Source organism: Teleopsis dalmanni, chromosome 2 (genome assembly GCF_002237135.1).
Source record: "Teleopsis dalmanni isolate 2A chromosome 2, ASM223713v2, whole genome shotgun sequence".
Classification (NCBI taxonomy): Eukaryota; Metazoa; Arthropoda; class Insecta; order Diptera; family Diopsidae; genus Teleopsis; species Teleopsis dalmanni.
The window spans coordinates 42,852,514-42,869,124 of record NC_051847.1 but is presented as its reverse complement, the minus strand read 5'-3'; the positions used below and the strand labels follow the sequence as shown (position 1 = coordinate 42,869,124).

Sequence of the window (16,611 nt, the reverse complement as noted above, 5' to 3'; positions counted from 1 at the left end):
GGTTTTAATTTATTACTGTGCAAATTTCTATTTAGTTTAGTATATAGAATATACAGAATATATACCGAACTGATCCAAATAAATTCATATTAATAAATTGGAAGAGCATTGACACGAAATTATCTCTGATGTTAACAACACTCTGGATCTAATGTGGAGAACCAATAAATCTTTTCGTCTATTATTGGACATTGACACGAAATTATCTCTAATGTTAAAAACACTCTGGATCAAGATTGTTGGACTATAATGTCTTTAGTATAAATAATCCTTATGGGTGAACCCAGTCTTCTTAGATTTATTAAAAAATCCAGAAATTTTGAGCAAAAATAGCCTATGCTGTTTTGGTTTTATCTAATTTCTTCTTCGTACAATAAAAATTTAACTAAGTACCGTGGTTATATATTGCTTTTAAATCAAAAATAAATTAATTTATTTAGAATCATCAGGAAAACTAAGAAATTTAAGTTAGAGTCACCTTCTATTCTGTTTTGGTTCCATTAAATTTCTTCATAGAATGGTCAACTGACTAAGTGCAGTGTTTATATTCTAATTTCAAATGCAAAATAAATCAACATTTTCATATTCAATATTTCCTAAAGCAACTAAAACCATATCAATGTTTGTACCATTTTTGTCTTTTAACTAATTGGCTGTTCTTATATCATGACAGACAATCTAGATACCTATTGATATTAATATCAATAGATCAATATTTATATAAATAATGCAATAATAAACCCTTGTCAAGAAATTTCTTATGAATCAATCATTCAATCCTTACTCATAAATTGACTAAATTAGAAATGGTTTCCAAATATATTGTGAAGCATCAATGCGTATTTAATTCTTTTTACTTCTAATACTAATTAGTCATTAAATTATTCCTAAAAATCTTATAAAATTTGTGGTTTCATATTTATGTGAAATGGAGTAAATTAAAAAAAAATCCTACATCGCTGTTTTGACTTTTATTTAAACATTTATTAAAATTAATTTTTATTTTTAATTGAATTTCATGTTTCATTGAGTTTCTTTTTCAGATTTCTCTGCATTTTTTTTTTTTGTAAATTATTTTTAATTTTTATTAAATTAAAAAGTTGCGTTTTATTTGCAATCCTTTTCTCCGGCACACACTTTTATGCTTCCTTAATCATTTTTTTATGCAAATTTTATAGTTTGACTTCACACTTGCATTCTGCATTATTTTTCCATTCATTTGTTATTTTATTTTTTTAATTTTTGCTGTTAAAACTTTCTTGCATTTTATTATGCTGCATGGCTTAAGTCACTATTAAGAGCTACGAAATTAAGGACATAATTCCCACAAAAGAAATAAACTTTATTTTAAAACACAGCTCAAACAAAAAAAAAAAACAAAAACAACCAACAGTTTATAAAGGATTCACAACAGATGAACTCATGCAGACGAATATGGAATATTTTGTTTAACGCTACCGGAAATGGAAGCAGCACGCACACCTTTTCGCATAAGGAAGTGCAGAAAAAATTGCATAAACAAAAGCACAAGCGGAAAATTAAAATTTATTTGTTATGAGCGACGGATACGTAACGAACGACACGAAAGCCAACACCGAACTGACTGACACAACACCGAGCACAAATCACATTTACCCACATACGAATCCGTTCGTGAACGCACCAACGTAAACAACACACTCACTCAAACGCACGCGAACACAAACTGACGCACATGCGACGATGCGGCGATGCGGCGATGCGACGATGAGGCGATGCACGTTAGCGTAAAGTGGCCCTTAGACATCAACGCGCGTTGACAAACACACGAAGTCTTCTCTCTCCATTACACATTAAATTTACCAACAATTTTTTAAACACGCCTCCAGCAAACAATGCAAAATTTGTTCACTCATCAGTATTAAAGCAATCGCTGAAGTGTCAACAGCGGCTGCTATGCGTAATTTCCTTACGAAAAATGATGTTCTACATTTAATTTATAATTTTAATTTATATATTTATATTTATTTTTATGATTTCAATTTATATATTTATTTTTATATATATTATATATTTTATATAATTTAATTTTTTTTTTTGGTATATTTTAATAACAAATTTTCCGTAGGTGCACAATGCAATTAATATTTAAAACAAAATTTTCATTGTAATTTAATGTTTGGTTATTTTTTTTTAGCCCAAGGTTATTAATATTTTAATTTTTCTTAATAACATGTTTTGGAAATTAAAAAATTTTACCTAGGTAGAAAATACAAATATTTAAAATAAAAGATACAATTCATTCATATTTGCAAAGCATCGCATGCTAACGACAAATCATGCGTGCATTTAAACGATGTTTACGCTTCTACTTCTCAAAATAAATAAAATTTTGCATGCCGACCAAATCCGACTGTATATGCAAAAACACGAGCGTGGTTGAAGAAATATCAAAATTTTTTGATTTTCGTCAACACATTTCTTAAAATTTCAAATGTTACTATTACACAAACAAATTTCGCATTTCACAAAGTAGGAGAAAAAAATTCTCATGTGAGAGCGATTTTTTAGTATATTTGTTGTTTTATCTGGGGCGTGTTTAAAAAATTTTTAAAAAATTGTTTGTGTAATGGCAAGCGCGCGTTGACAACGAACGTTGCTGTCTAATGGGCCCTTAACGCACGTTTGCATGCCGTCACGTAATAGCAGCGCACAGCAGTAGATTTTAATTCAACCAAAACAAAACTTGAAGTTCCTTTATTACCCACAGGGTAATTTTCAAAATACTCGTACCATGGCTCTCCAGCACCAACAGCTAATACGATTTATCCGTGCTTAAGTGTCTAAGTAGGCAAGCGAAATTCTCCAAGCACCGCACCGTTAACGCTGTCAACGCGTACTGAGTGACTGACAAAGACGTTGTACCGTTTTTATAGACAAGTGCGCCATTGAACGGATGTACGGATGCTTTACAAAGGACATTGTGTTGTGTGAGCGAACTAACGGTAGAAAGCTTCCTTCATAACGATGGTATTTAATGCGAACTCATTGAGAGAGTAGCAGAGAGGGGTTAAGAAATAAATTGTTCTCTCTCTAGAAATTTAACTGGGGTTTGTTTATATGTGAACAGCTGATTTTTGCAGTTCAAATTGTTGTTGTTCACTTGACAATGTTGGGGTAGCTCAGGACTGTTCAAAGGCTATTTTGGGACGAAACGGTTATTCAGGGGTAAATTGAATACTCAAAGTTAAAAACGTTAAGAGTTTTGTAAGATGGTAGCATGATGTGAATAAAGGAATATAAGAATAAATATATAATATATATATATAATATATATGAATATAAACAAAAGTGGTTTCTATTAAAATATTCTATAGCCGTTACTGTCCAATTACAAGTAGTGCTTTTATCTAATCTTTAAAATTATATATATGTTTTCAAGTATTTAAATAAAATTTGTTGTTGTTTTTCATTATTTTACTAACTTTTAGATTATTTATTAAATTTATTAAGTCATTATTATTTTTATAACATTTAAAAAAATTTACTTTTGTGATCTTTCACAGATAAAAAATTTATTATTATATTAATAAAAAGAAGGATCTTAGAAGCCTTTAAAGATGATGGCCATAATTCAATAAAAATCGGAATAGAATTATAAAATAAAATTTGACATTTATTAAAATACCAAGTAAAAGAACAGATTAGTCTAAACAAGAAGTTAATAAAAAAATGTTTTCACTGCCATTATAGGTGTCCATAGTTGTGAGTAATAGTTCACTCTAGTTTACTCAGAACAATAAAAAAACTAGCAAGTAACTTACCTTGAATTTTTTATTTTCCATAAAGAATGGAAGAAAATCAGATAAAAGAATATATTCTCCAGCAGTTTTAGCCCTGCTCTTGCAAAAGCTTGACAAAAAGAGAGAAAAAGCTTCGATTTGTCCACATCATCTAGCCATGTAACGGATTGACATGTCGAAGCTGTGATAACTTCAATCGTAGCCATATCTTGTCAGCCCGTGCTATACCATCTAAAGATCCCAAGCAGCACTTTCAGATTCTTTCTCTCTAACATAGTTGTAAGAGAAATCTTTATAATTTCCTATTAAGTCACTTCATAAAGTATATCGTCACTTTTTACAAGTACGGTTTAGATCATCTCTTATAAGCAGAGCTTACAAAGTCATTGACCCAATAAATGACACTTTCAGAATTGATACCCCACATTGATTCTAAGCCCAAAGAAGCCTTACCAAAATGTTACTTGACCATGCAATCAGTCAATTCTTTCCCTACGACATTGGAGTGACCCGGATATAGTTTCTTTTATTTTGAAACACTATTTAAGTTCGTACTCCGATCATCTCTGAAGAGCTAACGGGGCTAACAAGAATTTTAAGTGCAAGTTAACTGTCACAGTAAATGCCAATGCATTCCCTCGTTTTTTTATCTCGGTAGTCCAGTTAGCCACACTTAATTGACAAAAAATTCTGTTAATAAGATGGTCGTCATACATCAAAAACAAAAATATTTAATTTCATTGTCCAAGTACCTTTTAGACGCAGTACCAATAGAGATTATTGAGTCCTATGTGTAAAAGATATGACACATATTTTCATGATGTTTTTTTTTCAATATATCAAAAAGTAAAAAATCGAAAAAAAAATCAACGTAACATATTTTGTGAAAAGATTGATTGCTTTAATTTGACGATATCTTTCATGTCTCAGTTTTTCTTCATTTCTCGGATATATAAAAAAGTTAAAATTCTTAAAAAATAAGCACCGACTGAAACAATATACTCCATTTAATCTTCATATTATCTTTTTTTTAAATACGCTTTACAACTATAAAGCACAATTGGATGTATTATTGTTTTATATATACTTCATTATACCTCATTTTTTCATCGACTTGAACTAATACTGAACTAGTCTCGGGTTGCAATTTTTTAACACTATATCTGTTAAGTCTAGGGGTATAAGTTTTAAAGGAACTCATAAAGGAATGAAATATGTTCCGGGGTTTATTAGAAGGACAAAAAGTTTATGGATCTTTATGGGGATCTACACGGCATTTAAGAATTTTGATTTTTAGTTTAAAAACTCTGTAAATAAAATATTGTAAAATATTTATATTTATTATGTATAAATAAAAAATATATTATAACAGATACAGACAATGGGCAGATATCTCATATGAGCAGATATCTCATATACATTACCACCTTCTGTCAATTTCGATTTTTCTCTGATGAAACAGGTGCCAATCTTACGTTGACTAAATATTATATTTGGGAAGAATATTTTGGACTATAATTTGAGAAAAATATTAAATAATCTTAAAGAAGACCGTATTTAGCAGAAATAAAACGATCATTGAAATAAGCAGAATTTAACTATAAAAATTGTTTGGCTAGGAATACCGTAATATTACGGTCTCTGTTACTAGAAAAAGTCTTAAATTGAAATCGTGTTGTGCTATAAAAAAAGTTGATTTGCTATAAACAAAAGCTAGTGTAAGTTTCCGTGCTATCTTAAAGCACAGAATAATAAAATTATATTATTTGTCTGTGCTTAAAGTTTGCATAAAACGTAAGCTTTTGCTAATTAATGATTTTATTCCATTAAATACAAATTTTATTGGGTTGAGTCGTAAATTACGTTTTCAGAAGAAATAATCAACGATAATGATAACCCATGTTGGTATGTCAAGCAATAACGCTTATTTAGTCGCTCTAATTTAATAATTTCAATAAATTAATTTTTTATTAATTATCAATTTATTTTTAATAAATAAATAAATACAAATTTATTTGTTTTATATTATAAACACTATAAACTTATATGTTTGTTTTAAACAGATGGATATGTTCGTACGAAAAAAAGAGATATAGTATAATATTTTTTTTTTACTAATGATTCTTAGTCTTTAATGTCGACTTGGCTAAAGTTACGTATGGAAAATAATTATTAATAAAAAGAACCCTGAGTTTATCTGTAATATGTTTTAAATATTCATACCGGATGTCACTCTTAAATAATATTAAATAATATTAATAATGAATTGTTCAGTAGTTAAACTATTGTTTCTAAGGAATTAAAATCTGATTATGAACTTATCCCAATATAAGGTATAAGAACAAAGTCATTGAACTGTCAAGAATAAATTTCAAAATTATGAAAAAATAATTATTAATTATTACTGCTTCAAAGAGTATTTACGTCTTACTAAACTTCTAAAAATAGAAGCATTATGAATAGTATATCAATCCGAAAAAAAACTGCAGTTTCTTTTGAATTAGATCATAACCATATTTAGTCTTAATGAGAACTGATCTAACAGTTTAAACAATCCTTAAAAATTTAGGATTTCCAAAAATATTGTAGATCAATCTATACTTTTAAAAATTCATATCCCAAAAAATGATTCAGAGTTTTTTTTTTCCAGAAGATCATAACCACTGTATATAGATCATAATTATTTTGGAACTAAGTGGAAAACTGGAAAACTATAAACTGATGTAATAAATCACAATATGCTTTAAAATGTTACATCCCAAAAAATTTTTCAGATTATTCTTTTCTAAAAAGCATAACTTTATATAATTTCAACGAAGATTAAAGTTCCAAAACACATTTCGTTTTAAAATTCTTTCTTTTTTTCCGCGAGTATACGTCTATGGATACCAAGTATTTAATTCTCCAACAATATTTAGCGTCTTATATGGGCTTGAATATACTTACAACATACGTGTTATATCTTCCTATGTCAAACGAAGAAATAAGACTCGGTAAAATGGGTTTAATGCCAAGACTTATCAAGGAAATTGGCTTAAAATAATTATTCTGAATCGGGGAATAAACTGTAGATTATAGTGCAAAATCTTTGAACTTTATAATAAAAATTTTATCATAGTTTATCATATAGAATTTATCATAGTTTATATATGGTTACAAACTATAAAAATTTTATTATATTGTGTAACGGAAATTTCTCAAGAAATATGATCTGTTTACCTTATAACTCTTAATTGTCTGTGGCCTGATGTCGAATATTTTTCCAAAGTCACAAACTCTGCCAGGTCTGTAGAGAGTAACACTTAAGAAAGGAGATTTGGTAAGGATTATTCATCGTACTTAGTTACGGTACGCAAAACTGATTGAAGTGAAAGTATTGCTTGCAGATCTTGTTGTACTTTTACTTGGAAAGGACAGTCAATAACTGAAAGTAACAAAAATTGGCTGAATACAGCTGACAGGGGCATTCGATTTAAAACATATAAAGGTTGTCTTTTACACCAGTTTTTACCAATAATTTATATATCAACATAAAGATGTGCAATTTTAGAATTCTCATGATAATATATCTTTCAAATTTGTCAACTTCCTTGAAACCTTAAACTTTCACCTTAAACTTTCTCTCTATATGTTTTAACTAGAATAGTTATGGTTTACTTAATGATTGGTTGGAAAAAAAGTTTCTCCAGATTGTTTGTACAAAGGCCATGTTTAGTCTTTGATATGTATACAATTATTAGCAGACTTGCTATTGTGTATATGTGCTTTATTAATAAGCTCAATTTTAGCGTAGTGCTGACTCACATAACAGCATGCTTTAATGCCCATATAATTTTTATAAAAGAAAATTGTGCATTAGTGCACTAAAAATATATATAAATGAGCATCAAGCATTATCTAATATCGAAGCTCTCTTATCTTCGATAAGTGTATTGCAGTGTCACATATAGATAAGAGAAAGGCAGGCAATTAAAGGCAATTACAATAATATTACAAAATATTTATTTATGGATAACATGGACGTACCAAAATATAATATCTAAGGTACAAAATATAAAGTACTGCTAGAAGATGCATTAAACTCCTATCCTCCTTTAAAACTCAAAGGTACGAACTTCATAAGTAGCGTCTGTCTTTTTACAGTTCTTAGTATGTTAACTGAACATAAACAAAAATAATAAATAAAGCATTTATTATTTTTGCTGAACATAAAGAAAGGGAATTACCTGTATTCGGCTGCTATAATATTGTAAAAGCTTAAAGCTTTAAATCTAAAGCTTTTTGTTACTATCAACATTGACGGCTGAGTGACATTTTGCATGCGATCAGTAGTTCGAAAACGTTTGAGGCGTTAGGAGGTGTTGGTTTTTAGCGGATTTCGGGAAGATTGTATTTATTTTTTGTTTACATTTGTGAAATTAAAATGAGTAACGCAAGACATAATGTATTTATATTCAATTATATTAAAAATAATCAAAACGATATAAATTATCTTACAAGAACGTTTACAAAGTACAATTGTTTTGTTAAGGAGCATAAAAATTTAACATATGCAGAATTCAAAGCCGCCGCTGATGAGAGTAAGTAAAAAAAATAATATTAATAAAAGTCAGACTTCTCATACTTTTTTATTTTTAAATTTGATAACGTTTTTCCCAAGAATCCACACAAAAATTATTAAAAGCTTATTTCTGAGAAACTACTTAGAGTTAAATTTAATGTTAATGTTAGAAAGAGAACTATATAATACTTGAATAAAAAATGTATCATTTAGGTTCACGAAGAAGAGAGCTGCAAACAGAAAGGGTAGCCCCCATACATACATAGGCACCTAAAAAAAATTTATTTAAGAGGATGTAAGTATTTTTTACTTACTTCTATACAATCCTTAAATCGTTTTAGGTTGAAAGTCCCTGAAAGCGACTTCGATTTTCATAGCCCTGATAGATTATACCGGTATAACTTGATCATATCAGATTAGGGAGCCATACTAGCAAGTTTGCAGTTGTCGAAAGGAAGATGAAAATGCCTCTTATCTGCTTTGTGCTTGCCCCGCAGATGCTAGATTCCCCCTTATTATTCCAGAGCTTCCTTTTTTAAAAATCTTGACCAACCGCAAGACTTCCCATTAATTGCCATTTAAAGCTTTGTCAAAGTTTCCAAGTGATTTTAAACCTATGAGTTTTCGCTTATACAGTAACACGATGAGTTTAAGTGGATCCATTTAGATCGGTGGTATAGGTCTCCTTTTATCTGCATTTCTTTCTGAATGGATAAAAAGAAATTACCTCGTCCTAAACTTTGGAATTGTTCTAATACTATAAATATTAAGCCTGCCCCTTTGTAGGTAACTTGATAGTGAATAAACATATATATATGTCCTTTCGCATACTCATACTAAAGTTTATTTTTATTTAAATGTTAATTAATTCTCACTTCTAAATTTCAGTTGCAACGGCAAATTTTACTCTATTTAAGTACATTGTCATCATTGTGTTGGATAATCAAAACCCTTACAAACATCTCATCAAAACGTCAGATAATAAAACAGTCTATATAAATCAACAGCTATTAACGCATATACAACAAAATAAAACGCTACTAAGAAAACAACGTCTGTTTCTGATACAAACAAATCAAAACGTTATCGAGAAGTACAAACATTATATACCATCAGAGAATGAAAGTACTTCAAAAATTCTCTATGTAGGCCAAACCATTACTTTATTCGCACTCGAACCAGAAGAACGCCTTACTAACTATTGGAAAACACCAAATGCGCCTGTTAGTCCATTCATAAAGGCTTTCTGTGACAACTTTGATAAATATGCTGACAACCTAAGAATCAACAAAATCTATGACAGAATCCATCACGACATGAGTAACACTGAGTAAGTGTACTTAATTTTAAAAATATAATAAAATATCACTTCTTTCTCTCTTTCTCTCTTAAACCCACAGGCATACTCCCATTTTTGATTCAAACCTCAATTCAAATGACGATGGTATTTACGGTTATGCTCTTGAAGACCACATAAAACGTGACTTCTTCTACAATAACTAAACTATATACAGTATTTTAAATATATTTTTGTTTTTAAAAAATAAATTTGAACTCACAGAACAATAACAGTTTATTAATACATTTTCACTAATTTTAATTAGAAATAAATTTCAGGTTGTTAAATTTAGGGATTTGACTTTCTCAGTTATATATTTCAGTATTAAGCCATTTTAACATATTGTCCCTGAGACATTCATTGGTTTTATTTAGACAGATCATGTCTTTGATGCTTTTTTCACAGTTCAAGCGGATATATCGTTTCATACAAGGCATATCTCCCAATAGACGAATAATCTGGAAGAAAATTAGTATTATGTATTAAATATCTATGTTTTAATATATAAATATATTTTTGTTTATCTCTATATAATATTTTTAAAATTTTTGAATCTCTTCTAGGAAATATACATTTCAGTGATACCTACATCTCAATCGCTTAAATTTGAAAATTGATATTTTCATAAATAATTGAATATGGAGATTATGGGAGCTAGGTTGCTTATACGAAAGCAGTCGGATTTACTTTCATAATTTTAGGTTTTAAAATTTTTATCGAAATAAATTCTCCTCTATAGCTTTCTGTCTAATGTTATCTTTCATCTGTTTCTGATTCCTCTTAAGTTGAATAAAAAATGTTTAATAAAATTAATTTAATGTGTTGGAAGAAACAATCGCTAATCATATTAATTATAGAATATTATGGTTATTTTAATAAAAACAATTAGTTCCTAAAACAAAGTTAGCAATTGGCAACCCTAACAACTAGCAAACCCATAAAGATAGAAAAGCAGGAATAGTGTCAAACGCACGATACAATCACGTATTACAATAGCTTATCCCTCAAACTGCAGTCCGATTTTGTGGATTACTTATCCGACGATTTCAGCTTAATGCTGTTTTGGTTATAATAATCAATGAAGATATATATGGCAGATAACATGAAAGGAATGGCAATATGAAATTATGGGTTAGGAAAAGTTGAGTAAAAGAAATGTGAAAGAGAGGGTTATTTTTTGAGAAGAAGAGTGGATTAAGGAAGAGTAAGACTTTAATTGTAGTCAACTTCGGTCAAAGAACAATTGGACTCAAATGGATATATGTATGTAGAACTGCAGTTCATGAGGTTTTTGAGGCCCTATGCTCCACTAGGAGAGAAGGACATGAGTAACTAAGTAAGTATGAGCAGCAGTTATGGCACACTTTGGAAATTAAGAAGTGCACTTTCTTAAATTCGTTTTTGCCATATCTAACATATACAACCAGCTTCTGCAGAGTAATCGTGCGTTTGGTACAAAAGCTAGTGACAGCTGTAGCTAGAAATATTAAATATTTAATTTAAATATAAAAAATGAACTACTACTACACATTATTGAGCAACAGTTGCCGGCTACTGTAGCCAAAGTAGCCAGAGTACAGTGAGTATCAACGATTATTGGTGCCAGCAATTACAGCTTTCTTGTGCCTTAGGACACAATGCGTGACTCGTGACTCAGTTATAGAAGATTTTTAGAATAATGGAAGAATTAACTACAAATAAGTTCGAATTTATAGCTTTGAGATCATTTATATGGATGCTCTTTGTATGGTATATTATTCTTATTAACAGCCTTAATAAGCAATACTACCTATATTACATATATATATATATTATATATTACATCATATTATATATATATATTATACTATATATATATATATCATGTATTATATCATATTATATATATTATATATATATATATTATATTACATTGATATTAGGACACAATACAATAATATATAATACATTGATCTACTATATGTACTATATCTACTATCTTCTATAATATATATTAAACTATAATATCCAATATAATATCTATAATATACTATGAACTATATCCTTAATAAATTTTTTGTGTTGCAAGCTGGAAGCATTATTATCATCATTATTAAAGGGATATAATACCTTGACCTGTAGATCTGTTATGCCTACTTCAATGGAAACATTAATTTTATTCTAAAAGATTTAAGATTTAAAAAATAATAAATAATAAATAATTACCCGCAAACAGTAAAGTTGCAAACGTTCATTGCAGGTATCCTTTGCACGTTCAGTTAAAATAGATGGTAAGTCTGTGAATTCCCGAACCCGCCACATAGCACGTTTGCTTAATAAACCATTCATCAGACACATAACACTATATTCGGAATGAGGTAATTTTTCATATTTGATCAAATTATATACCATTTTTATTCCATCGTGTTCATCAAATAGCCGTTGACCTTCCCCGCAACGCAATAATAGGGCAAAACATTTCACATCCTGACGATGGAAGTGAGCATGTTGCGCCAAGACCCGTTCATATAGTAAATCAAAGAAACCATTTTCCAATGCTTTCTCTGGAATAATTTCAAGAAAATGCGATAGATGCATCCACAATGCACTAGGATACCAATTTTTGCAACGATCGTTAAGAAAAATTTTTGTTACCTTATCAAAAACATCAGTCTCCGCTAACACATACAGAAGCACTAAAATGGATTAAAGATTTTTTTTATTGATGACATTAAAAAATTTAAATATAAATTTTTATGTTACCAACGGCTTTTTCTGTGATGTTTCGCACAATGCTTGCCACTAAATTGAAGTTGGGCTCCTCATTTAATAGTATATCATAGATTTCATTTAATAGCATAGGTCGTCTGACTAGAAATCCAGCACCTGCTATGTAGCGTGTGAGAACTTCTATAAAGATTGATTAATTATTTAATTATATTAAATAAACTTTATTATTTTAGTTATAGAACTTAAAGATACAAGACTGTTAGAAATACCAGTGATCAAAAAACAAGATGATATTTTTCATATCATATACCTTTGCTGACTTTTCAAGTCCAGCAATTTTTTTTTCTGGTCAGTAGTACCGTCACTGACATCTATATCAGATTTTATGTCAATATCTACATTTGTTCAATAGTTAAGCATGTGGTTTGTGAACACCCAAAGTTAATTCAGCGATCCTGACAGTATCTGATTTTCTTGTAGAAAAATTCCACATCAACTTTTGTTCGTGTAATAAAATTTTTGTTGGAGAAACTTTAAAAATGTTGTAGAAGGACTTCGGGGACTAGGCTGTATCACAAAAAATATGTTACAATTGGCAGACACAATTCAAAAAAGGTAAAAATCCACAAGCAATTGTCCATCCAGGTTGCCATAATAAGAGACAGGCTGGTACTGATAGTATTTCATTTAAATTAATCCAGAGCATTTTGAAAGATGTTTTGTGTCTGAAAACTGTGAAATCTCGTTTGGTTCCAAGACACGATTAAATGCACATTAAATGGAGAAGACACTTGGATCTATACATATGTTCTGGAACCAATCAAGTTAATACCGTGCCTAAGGTGAACCAAATATATCACCTTATTTCGATATTTTACCTTATTTTTTGATCACAGTATTATGCAAAAAAATTTTAAATTATGAAATACAGATACAACGATATACACCTAAGGACACCAAAATCTTTGTTTCAATTCTCTTTGCATATTCATGATCTGATCTTCTGACACGATTTAAAGCATTTTGCAATCTATATGTTTCATACACAATATATAATAAGTTATAAAATTAAGATAATGATATAATATACCAGGATATAGCTACCTGCGCATTATATCCATTTCATGAATGGCTGTTTCGGCATTTATTGGATTCAACACAAATTCAGAAAATGAGTTCGTGGCTTGCCAACGTATCTTCAAGTCGTCGTGATTCATCTCAACCAAAAGTTTTGGTAGAGCAAACCAACCATAGGCCAATTGTGTCCGATCATCGAAATAGTTCGAGTTGCGACAGTCAGTTTTTGGGTACTCGCACCATGGTTTCTTCTTAGTGGAGACTAACTCGCGTTTTCTTCGTATTGTGGTAAATTCTTAAAATATAAATTAATATACAAAAAAAAACCACTCAAACTTTTCTCTTGATAAAAAATGTAAAATATAAAAAAGGTAAACCGAAACCCTGAATCCTACCATTGTGGACCAATTCATTAATGGTGCCAGCGGTGATATTTAAATCGTCGTGCTGAATGAAATGATTTTTGTATCGTTCCAATTGGTCCCACATAATTTCAAATAATTAATTTTTTGCGGAGAAACTAAAATTTTATTCGCACGAAATATATATATACTTAACTATATATAAATTATTTTATATATATGTTTATAAAAAGAGAATTTATTTTAAACAAAATGACAATAAAATCAAACAATAGGTTTTTTTTACATACCTATATGCTAATCGACGGTGGTATGAAGGATGAATGAGGGATCGAGAAATAAGGGACTGAAATATATTTGATATATTCATATAAGTTTTGCAGAAAGTTGTTAGAGAAAAATCGAGATGTTTTAGAAAGTGGTTAATAAATGAATAAAGGAGAGAAAAAACAAGGTGAAAAAAGTAAATTAATACTTTTACGAAACTAATAATCGCGATGAATATCCTATACATATAGATCTTAAAAGAAATTATATATATGCTAGTAAGTTTTAGATTTTTAATTCACATCGTATCAATATGACGCCTCTGTGCTACTTGAACAGCACTATTATATATCCAACAACCTTTCAATTTTTTTTTGTCAGCATTAATTATTTCATCTGAATTATATCGTAACTACTGGAATTAAATCGACCGTTTGAAAAAAATTTATTGATACTCGTAGTTATCTAACAGACATATATAATTCCATTGCATTGCTCATCTCTTTGCTTTCTAACTTAATGAATGTTGCTTGCTAAATGTTTAGGCTATTGAACTCTGTAGTCTGACCTTAACTGGAATAGATTAAAATATATAACTCTTTTGGATGATTTCGGATAACTTTAATTATTTAAAAACAGTCATGAAACATTTATAATAAACATACATATATATAAAATCCTTTGATTTATTTTAAGAGTTAAAATAGACCTTAAGTGCCTCTGATATTAAAATACAGTATTAGGATTTAATCTTAATATCAAATGTCAACATTTTTACATAAATGTTTTTCTAAATTTTTTCATTTTATTTTATTCCAAGTTGATTTACAATCGAAATTAATAATAAATAAATCGAAATAACATCTGATATTAAAATATTATGCTAATCATGTGAATACAGTATTAAACTGTTAAAGTATTCATCTGTCTTAATTATATATGCATTTCATATATGTTTTTAATATAAAAAACTGAATTGACAATATATATTTTAAGTGTACCATAACATATCACATTTTTTGAATTATTGTGTGTATTATTTGTGTAATACACATTACTATTTATTTTTGAACGATCTGGCTACGCTGTCGGCAATCTTTAAAAATTCCTTCATCCGCAACCAACAGCAGCAAACAGAAGTTAGTGCGTTTTGTGACTTCGTCTTGGGTTGTCGTTGCTGTCTTTTTCACGGTTGCGCCGCTGTATTTGTTTTTGTTTAAATTAAAAAATAAATAAAAGAAAGCAAACCGACTTGTTTATTAAATTACTATATTTTTGTACAAACAAAAAAAAATTGAAATATTTTTATACGTATGACAAAATTTTTTAAATCAAGTAGCTTTTTTAAACAAATTAAACAAAAAATATCACGAATTAAAAGATGTAAACAAACAAATGAAAACATAGCATGGTTTTTAAAAATTTAGCATAAAAGTAAACAAAGAAATCGGTATTAACAAATGTTAAATTGTTAACACACTGCCAAAGGAATATTCGTCAAAAAGGAAAAATTTTCAAATAGAAGAAAACGAAAACTACCATTTCTGTAAGAAATTTTATGGATTTCTATTGATATCCCAGCATAACAGAAATTAAAGCGAATATGGCTCTTACAAGACTGGCAAGGTAAATATTTCCTACTTCACCTCATATACCTAAGCATTTTGTTGTTGTACATGCCGCGCCATGGACTGCAGTTGAAATGCTTAAATATGGAATAAATTATGAACATCAATACAAAATAAAATAAAATAATAATTTCCCATATAAATACGTATAAATGTTAAATGAAAAAATACAAAAAAAATAAAAAACAGTTTAGACATCACTGCAGTGCAGGCGCATATAACATACTTGCAACAATGCGCATTATTCTGTTGTTGTTGTGTTGTTTTTGCAATTTTGAAATCAGCAAACAAAGGCTTAACCGTACTTATTTTTTTCCTTAATGCTGCTACACGTTTTACCCTTTGTTGGCTGCCATTCGAATGTGTTCTCAAGTGCAAGGAGGACTGACTGCTCAAGCAGTCACTCTTCTGTTATTTAACATAATTTTATAAAAATTATATAAGTTAAGGATTTTGTTGGGATTGCTTCTTATTAAATTGAATAAATAAATTGAATAAAAAATAATTAATAAAGTAAATAAATAAAATAAAAAAATAAATAATATATAAAAATCATAAAAGTTTAATAATATGCAATTATTAAATGTATATAATTTTTTGAAATGAAATAAAATATATATTTTCTTAAATATTTCTTAATTGGTGTCTTTTAAATATGACACTAGTTTTTTGTTCATATCAAATGGTAAATACCAGATAAAGTAGCTTCGTCTACATATGAGATATTATTTTGTTTATATAATATAAAAAAAAACCTGCCCTGTTGCGATTAATTTAAGAAAAAAATAAATTGAATTATATAAAAGTGATATGCTAATTAAACAAGATACATAAAATAAAATTAAATTGGTTAAAAATAGCATGAATTTTATATTGAAAAAAGTAA

General features: G+C 28.8%; 3 protein-coding genes across 3 annotated transcripts in view; 2 read left to right on the top strand and 1 right to left on the bottom strand.

The window, feature by feature from the left end:
* Nucleotides 1-8,129: 8,129 nt before the first annotated feature.
* Nucleotides 8,130-9,906, top strand: LOC119684971. Its single transcript, XM_038099131.1, has 3 exons — nt 8,130-8,362; nt 9,232-9,673; nt 9,744-9,906. The coding sequence occupies exons 1-3, from the start codon at nt 8,206-8,208 to the stop codon at nt 9,844-9,846; spliced, it is 702 nt and encodes a 233-aa protein (XP_037955059.1). The 5' UTR covers nt 8,130-8,205; the 3' UTR covers nt 9,847-9,906.
* A 9-nt stretch (nt 9,907-9,915) lies between these two features.
* On the bottom strand, nt 9,916-14,005 carry LOC119684970. The gene is made up of 6 exons (XM_038099129.1): nt 13,864-14,005; nt 13,496-13,763; nt 13,339-13,421; nt 12,425-12,571; nt 11,888-12,357; nt 9,916-10,140 (listed from the first exon to the last, which is right to left on the bottom strand). The coding sequence occupies exons 1-6, from the start codon at nt 13,955-13,957 to the stop codon at nt 9,988-9,990; spliced, it is 1,215 nt and encodes a 404-aa protein (XP_037955057.1). The 5' UTR covers nt 13,958-14,005; the 3' UTR covers nt 9,916-9,987.
* A 1,166-nt stretch (nt 14,006-15,171) lies between these two features.
* Nucleotides 15,172-16,611, top strand: part of LOC119677656 (ERI1 exoribonuclease 2-like) — a 327,184-nt gene continuing 325,744 nt past the window's right edge. The window contains exon 1 of the mRNA XM_038089105.1: nt 15,172-15,723. Coding sequence (XP_037945033.1) covers nt 15,701-15,723 — 23 coding nt within the window. The 5' untranslated portion in view covers nt 15,172-15,700. The remainder of the gene's footprint in view (nt 15,724-16,611) is intronic.

Bases quoted from the DNA above. Each gene is read 5' to 3' on its own strand.
- LOC119684971 (XM_038099131.1), top strand. From the start codon at position 8,206: ATGAGTAACGCAAGACATAATGTATTTATATTCAATTATATTAAAAAT. The intron at 8,363-9,231 runs GTAAGTAAAAAA...TCTAAATTTCAG, and splicing joins CAAAGCCGCCGCTGATGAGA to TTGCAACGGCAAATTTTACT. The intron at 9,674-9,743 runs GTAAGTGTACTT...TTAAACCCACAG, and splicing joins CACGACATGAGTAACACTGA to GCATACTCCCATTTTTGATT.
- LOC119684970 (XM_038099129.1), bottom strand. From the start codon at position 13,957: ATGTGGGACCAATTGGAACGATACAAAAATCATTTCATTCAGCACGAC. The intron at 12,572-13,338 runs GTGTATATCGTT...CAATCTTTATAG, and splicing joins AAAGATTTTGGTGTCCTTAG to AAGTTCTCACACGCTACATA. The intron at 12,358-12,424 runs GTAACATAAAAA...AATCCATTTTAG, and splicing joins CATCACAGAAAAAGCCGTTG to TGCTTCTGTATGTGTTAGCG.